Genomic DNA, 1489 nt, shown 5'->3' on the forward strand with positions numbered 1-1489 from the left:
CTCTGCCAGCTAGTTTTAATTAAATGTTCATATTGTGCCCAGTGGTTCTGTATTGGACAGTGCAGTGGCCCCATGGCCGCCTCCACACAGGGGCAGTTTAGCATCTACTAAGCAGGGTGTCCCCTGGTTATCAGGGGAACATTTGCTGCCTTCTGGGAGAAAAGTGATCTGTTGTCAAGTACCTGGGAAACAGGGTTAGACACTACGAGTCATGGTTTGTGGGGACACCTCAATGATGTGCTCATGTGCACTGTGAAGCTAAGTGCTGTGCATGTGGGGACAGGCTGTTACAGACCGAACTGCGTTCCCTGAAGTTATGTGGAATCCCTGATCCCCGGCACTTCAGATGTGACTGTATTGGAGATAAGGCCTTTACAGAGGCAATGACGATAGAATGAGGTCATTAGGGTGGGCCCTGATGCAGTGTGACTGGTGTCCTAGAGAGAAGAGGAAACCAGGAGGATGCAGCTCTGTGCAGAGGGGAGACCCTGTGAGACACAGGGAGAAGGCGGCTGCAAGCCAAGGGAGGGGCCTCTGAAGGGACCAACCCTGCCCACACCTTGATTTCAGACTTGCAGCCTCCAGAGCTGTGAGAAATACATGTCTGCTGTTCGACACTCAGCCTCGGTGGCACTTTGTTACAGCAGCCCAGGCAGACTTCGATAGAGGTCCTGTGGAAGCTCGCCTTCTCCTTGGTGCCACGGGAATCCCTGGGCCGCCGCCTCATCCCCTCCACGCCTTCTTTTTCGACAAGGCATCCTGGGAAACAGGCTTCAGAGAGCTGCTTAGACCACAGAAAGGGTGTCCTGAAGATGTCCTGAGGTATGAAACTCCTCACAGGTGGACAGATTTACTTTAGCAATAGTCAGGCTTCCCTTGAGCATTTTAAAAAAAAACTTACGGACACTGAAATGAGTAGGTTATGTATCTTTTTAATCCCAAAGCACCAGGTGAGGTGTTTGGCACACACAGTAAGTGTGTAGTGAATGAATGAAAAATAGGCTTTTGGCTGGGTGCAGTGGCTCACACCTGTAATCCCAGCACTTTGGGAGGTGGAGGCAGGAGGATCACTTGAGGCGAGGAGTTCGAGACCAGCCTGGCCAACATAGCAAGGTTCTATCTCTATAAAAGGTAAAAATTAGCCAGGTGTGGTGGTGTGTGCCTGTAGTCCCAGCTACTCACGAGGCTGAGGCACGGGGGCTGCTTGAGCCCAGGAGTTGGAGGCTGCAGTGAGCTGTGATCCTGACACTGCACTCCAGGCCGCCTGGGTGACACTGCGAGGCAATGTCCCAAATAAACATACCAAAAAAGGCTTTCTTCGGTAATAGTGTGACTATTTGTCCCTGTCTAGAGCCTTAAAATTAAGGGAATGGAGTCATTGCAAAGGGCGTTGCTTCAAATAGTTTTGTTTTTGTTTTGAGATGGAGTGTTGCTCTGTCACCCAGGCTGGGGCCACCCAGGCTGGGGTGCAGTGGCACAATCACAGCTC

General features: G+C 51.4%; 1 protein-coding gene across 1 annotated transcript in view; it reads right to left on the reverse strand.

Moving 5' to 3' along the window:
- The window catches only part of GNAL (guanine nucleotide binding protein (G protein), alpha activating activity polypeptide, olfactory type), a 146585-nt gene that overhangs the window by 2353 nt on the left and 142743 nt on the right, over window positions 1-1489 (reverse strand). The window contains exon 9 of the mRNA XM_011936656.1: window positions 659-759. Coding sequence (XP_011792046.1) covers window positions 659-759 — 101 coding nt within the window. The remainder of the gene's footprint in view (window positions 1-658; window positions 760-1489) is intronic.

Source organism: Colobus angolensis, unplaced genomic scaffold (genome assembly GCF_000951035.1).
Source record: "Colobus angolensis palliatus isolate OR3802 unplaced genomic scaffold, Cang.pa_1.0 Scaffold155, whole genome shotgun sequence".
Classification (NCBI taxonomy): domain Eukaryota; kingdom Metazoa; phylum Chordata; class Mammalia; order Primates; family Cercopithecidae; genus Colobus; species Colobus angolensis.